General features: G+C 38.5%; 2 protein-coding genes across 2 annotated transcripts in view; both read right to left on the minus strand.

The window, feature by feature from the left end:
- LOC127374232 (protocadherin beta-15-like) overlaps window positions 1-5,737 on the minus strand; it is a 90,555-nt gene that overhangs the window by 9,605 nt on the left and 75,213 nt on the right. The window lies entirely within an intron of this gene.
- LOC127374280 (protocadherin beta-11-like) lies at window positions 2,654-3,749 on the minus strand. The gene has a single exon (XM_051419429.1). The coding sequence runs from the start codon at window positions 3,505-3,507 to the stop codon at window positions 2,671-2,673; it is 837 nt and encodes a 278-aa protein (XP_051275389.1). The 5' UTR covers window positions 3,508-3,749; the 3' UTR covers window positions 2,654-2,670.

Below are 5,737 nucleotides of genomic sequence, written 5' to 3' on the forward strand. Positions count from 1 at the left end.
ACAAGGGTTAAATAACAGAATAAGAGTATCAAATACAACAGAAACTTGAAGGGTAAAACTACTATTTGTGGTATTTCTGCTACCTGCTCTGTCAAAGCTAGACTGCGAGTAGTTGATATATATTCTTTTTTTTTTTTGAACAGTGTTGGTTATGGAAGTTTGTACTAATTGACAACAACATGTGGTCTTTAAAGACATACATTAAAGTTAAAAAACACTTGAGTAGAATGTTTCATTTTGTCAAAAGCATGAGGTGTACGAATGTGTCACTGACGCACATATAGATAATTTAACATATAAAGGACCAACCTAGGAACGCAAAACTCCATTAGCTACACAGAATAAACACAGGGGGTCAAAATCTTCCTGCTGCTGTCATACCGAGTTCAATTATAGCCTATGTAAATAGTTACACACTTCTGATGAGTATCATCGAGAAGACGCAGTCACAATGACACCAGATAATAAAGACGACATATTCACATACAAACAATAAGCAGGAAATACCTGAATATATAAACAAAATCTGATTAAAAGTACAATTACTGAAACAAACCAGCAAACCGGTAAAAACTGACAACATCAGAAAACAAAGAAGTAAACTATCTCCAACAATGCATCAATACGTCAAACTGAGTTCAGCACCAAGGACAGAGAAACAAGCAGTTTTCCCTGAGTGGAAGATAAAAAAGCAAGAAGCGAACGACCAGATGGATTCAAATAGACAAGTTGTCTCTACAATTTAAAATCAACCAAAGCCTTAACAGTACACATATCAAACACAAACACATAATCGATAAGTGTGTGGGCAAAAGGCAGGTTAAAACGACCAATAATTGATTAAATGAAAACTCTTCGACTTACACAAACAAATTGGTTAGAAAAAAAAAAGAACAAATGTAAAAGTTGGGATATTTAAACGGTAAATTCTAACGTGAGATTAAACCACCAACAGCTGTATCGATAATAGCTTAAATCTGAATTATTTAGCCAAAATCAGGATTTCTTAACAACTTTTGGAACTATTAAAATAGTATTGAACCACCACAGAAAGAACATCAAACTGAAAAGGGTCAAAGAAAAGAAAAAAATGGCTTCTTCAGGATGATGAACACAAGTTCAGTGACATGAAATGTGTTCCTACCTCAGGAGAACCATCACTGTCTCCAAATACGTCAGCAAAGTCACTTGGACTTTTCCTCAGAGTCTGGTCAGCAGGCAGTGTGTTGTCATTGTAAGATGTTACGAACTTAAAGTCACTGGTTCTAGATCCTGTTGTCAGGTATGCGTCATAATTGTAAGCGCTGCGTAAAGTTCCTGTGCCGTCAACATCTGCGTAATTAGGAGGGAGATAAGCGCTGGGGATGGCAACTGCTCCATCAAACAACAGTCTGGGCTTTCTCCTGCGACAAAACCTCACACCCAGGATGATGATGATGAAGGTCAGAAAAAAGGTGGACACAGAAACCAGCGCGATGATCAGATAAGAGGTCAGTTTGGAATTCTTCTCATCATAAGAAATATCCTTCAGTTCTGGCACCTCAGCCAAGTTATCAGAAATAAGTAAATACATGGAACAGGTGGCAGAGAGAGAGGGTTGTCCGTTATCTTTCACTGACACAATAAGGTTCTGTTTCATGCTGTCTGATTCAGAAATGTCCCGCTGTGTCCTGATCTCTCCGCTGTGGAGACCAATAGTGAAAAGTCCCGGATCAGTGGATTTGACTATGTGATAGGACAGCCAGGCGTTCTGTCCGGAGTCCGCGTCCACCGCTATCACTTTGGACACCAGAGAGCCTCCGTGTGCAGCTTTGGGGACCAGCTCGGTCATGAAGGAGTTGCCCTCAGGGGAGGGGTACAGTATCTGAGGAGAGTTGTCATTCACATCAGATATAAAGACACTGACGGTCACGTTGCTGCTGAGCGGAGGAGAACCGTTGTCTCTGGCCATCACGTGGACTTTAAAACTCCTGAACTGTTCATAATCAAACGACCTCACAGCGTGGATCACCCCCCGTGTCTCCGTTAACAGACAGATAGGAGGACACCGGGGCACCGTTCACCTCACCAGCTAACAGAGAATAAATCACTGTACCGTTTTGTCTCCAGTCGGGGTCTCGAGCAGTAACGGAACATAAAGTGGAGCCAGGTTTGTTATTTTCAGTCACATATGCGCTGTAGGACTGTTCCTCAAACACAGGTGGGTTGTCGTTGATGTCTGCTACAGATAACTGAACAGTTTTAGAGGAGGACAGAGGTGGAGAGCCCTCGTCAGTGGCAGTGATTGTAATGTTGTAATCAGACATTAGTTCACGGTCCAGTTGTCCTGTGGTCACCAGAGAATAATAGTTTTTAATAGAAGGAACCAACTTAAAAGGGGCGTTTTGCTGAATGGAGCAGCGGACCTGTTGGTTATTCTCAGAATCTGCATCTTGCACATTAATGATGCCCACCTCTGTACCAGGTGACACATTCTCCGGTACTGGATTTGCCAGAGATTTCACATAGATTACAGGTATGTTGTCATTGACATCTGTGACATCAACTGTTACCTTTGTGTATGACGATAATCCTAAACCATCTTTAGCTTTAATGCGCAAATCATAGGTTGTAACACTTTCAAAGTCAATCTCACCATTTACTTTTATTTTTCCATTTTTACGGTCAATACTAAAAAACTTTCTTCACATCTTCTGAAACATGTCCAAATTCATAGGTTACATCTCCATTGACTCCCTCATCTGCATCAGTTGCACTCACTGTGACCACCACAGTGTCTAAAGGAGAGTTTTCAGGCAGACGGGCTTTATAAACGGCCTGACTAAACACTGGGGCGTTATCATTAGCATCCAGCACAGTGACGTGTATGACTACAGTACCTGATCTCTGAGGAGAGCCACCATCTAAAGCTGTAAGGAGCAGATTGATCTCTTGCTGTTTTTCACGATCAAGCTCTTTATCAAGAACAAGCTCTATTGTGTTTCCATTAGAAGCCAAAATGAAATGTTCATTCTTTTTCAGGCTGTATTGTTGAACTGAATTTTGTCCTACATCCGCATCGTGGGCCTCCTCTATCACAAAACGAGCTCCCCTGACTGCAGACTCTCTAATTTCTATATTAATCGATTCTTCCTTAAATTGTGGGGAATTATCATTAATATCTTGAATGTGAAGACTGAACGGATGCAGCTCCAGAGGATTCTCCAGTACAAGATCGCGTTTTATGACACAGGACAGCTTTTCGCCACAAAGCCCCTCTCGGTCGATCCTGTCTGCAACAATTAAATCTCCGGTACTGAGACTGATATCACAGTAACGCTTGCGATTGCCTGTGGCATCAACACGGGCATTTCTAGCAGACAGTTTACTCGAGTCCAGGTTAAGATCCTTCGCTATATTCCCAATAACAGATCCGCGCTTCATTTCCTCCTGAAAGGAATAGCTCACGTCCCCATTCACGGTTTGCCACATCAGAAAGAAAACGAAGCAGTTCCGTTTGAGCGCCATCACGGCAACGCGTGTGTTACAGAAAAAGGTTCTCTTGTAGTTTACAAATTCAATAAGTATTCTACAGTTCAGTCAAAAGAAAATCGACCGCACTCCTCAGCTATTCCTGCTGCACCAAACTAGCAACAGCAACTGAAACATTAGCCTTTTATTGATCTACATCGAGAGGGTGGAGTAGAAATGTTTCACATAGACAGGCGAATAGCGACACCGTGAGTGGAAAGATGAAATGACAAACTGTACATATACTGTTATTATTACTTTTACTATTATTATTATTATTATTATCACTATTATTATTATTATTACTATTATTATATAGTAGTAGTAGTAGTAGTAGTAGTAGTAATAGTAGTAGTAGAAGAAATGTAATAACAATTACACTACTACTACAAGAAGAATCCTACATTTATAGAGGAAGTATATTAATTAGTTTAAAATTGTATGCACCATCATAACCCAATACAGGCTATGGGTCAAGGAAAAGTTTGTATTATACTTATTTATACTCATAGATGAGTTGCAGTCATTAATTTGAAACAACGAAGTTGGTTTCCAATACAATGTAATATGCCAAGTCTGCCCCTGAAATATTATCATTCAGCCATTGTAAAGTAAGTCTCTAACAAATAAAACCTATGATATAATCATGCACAGGATAAATATTTGAATAAAATTCATTCTTACACTTTATTGAGATGCAAAGACAGCGACTGTTGAATCCAAACAAAATATATCTACTGAAAAGTGCAAAGGCATGATCAAACCCAAACAAAGTGAATGTCCTGTAAAGAACCATTCCATGCAACCATAGATAGATAGATAGATAGATAGATAGATAGATAGATATGAATAGGTGAGACAATATATCTGTTTGAGAAGGCAAAATTCTCTCTCAATCCTATTAGAAGTAACATAAACCACAATAGAACCATTATTTCTTAAGACTCATCAGGTCCAATTTAGAAACCCCCACAACCACTCAAAGCGTTCTGAACGCTGTATTTGACGTTTTTGATTCAACATAAATCTATGTCTTCTGCTTAGATTTTGCCATGATTGTGAAAAATATTTTTCTCCACAATGTACAAACATATATGTCTTGTAGGAAGCAGTTTCCATACCGTGATCATCTTATATGGCTTCCTCATGAGTAAACTGCTAGATCAGAACAAACCCCTATAGAAGATTTATTAAACACATATTGAGGAGGCTAGATCCATGCATGGGCAATGAAGAAATATGTTTAGACAACCTCTTCTTCAATTGCATCTCATTATTAGGAACAAAAGAAAGAAAGAAAAAAGAAAGAGAAGGTGAGGTCTTCTTGTACTGCAATTAAACGTATTAGGAAACATTCACACTGTGACTTTAGTAGAAAACATTGCACTATTTTTCAGTTTTTCATACATCTGGAGAGACTTCAGAATCTCCAAATGCATCAACAAAGCATGTTAGACTTCTCCTCAGAGTCTGCTCAGCAGGAAGTGTGTTGTCTTTTTAAGAAGTCACAAACTTAAAGTCACTGGTTCTAGATCCTGTTGTCAGGTACAGGTACAGTATAATTGAGAATACACAGTCACAAATACACCAGAAAATAGAGACGATATATTCACATGCAAACATTAGGCAAGAAATACCTAAATATATCAACACAATCTACATAATAGTACAAGGGCTAAAATAAATCGGCAAACTGGTAAAAAGTGACAACATCATAAAACAAAGAAGTAAACTATCTCTAACAATGCAACAATACGTCAAACTGAGTTCAGCACCAAGGACAGAGAAACAAGCAGTTTTCCGTGACTGGAAGATAAAAAAGCAATAAGCAAACGACGAGATGGATTCAAATAGACAAGTTGTCTCAAACACATTTAAAATCAACCAAAGCCTTAACAGTAGACATATCAAACACAGCGCATAATCGATTGGTGTGTGGGTGGGAGCAAAGGAAGGTTAAAATGACCAATGAAAGTTGCTCTGAAAATTGTTCGACTTATACTAACATATTGGTAAGAACAAATGTAAAGGTTGTGATATTTAAACGGTAAATTCTAATTATTTTATTAGATTGAAACACCAACAACTGTATCGATAATAGCTTAAATCTAAATTACTTAGCCAACATCAGGACTTTTTAACAACTTTTGGAACTATTAAAATAGTATTGAACCACCACAGAAAGAACATCAAACTGAAAAGGGTCAAAGAAAAGAAAAAATGGCTT

This window comes from Dicentrarchus labrax, unplaced genomic scaffold (genome assembly GCF_905237075.1).
Source record: "Dicentrarchus labrax unplaced genomic scaffold, dlabrax2021, whole genome shotgun sequence".
Classification (NCBI taxonomy): Eukaryota; Metazoa; Chordata; class Actinopteri; family Moronidae; genus Dicentrarchus; species Dicentrarchus labrax.

Coding starts and splice junctions, on each gene's coding strand:
- LOC127374280 (XM_051419429.1), bottom strand. CDS start 3,507: ATGGCGCTCAAACGGAACTGCTTCGTTTTCTTTCTGATGTGGCAAACC.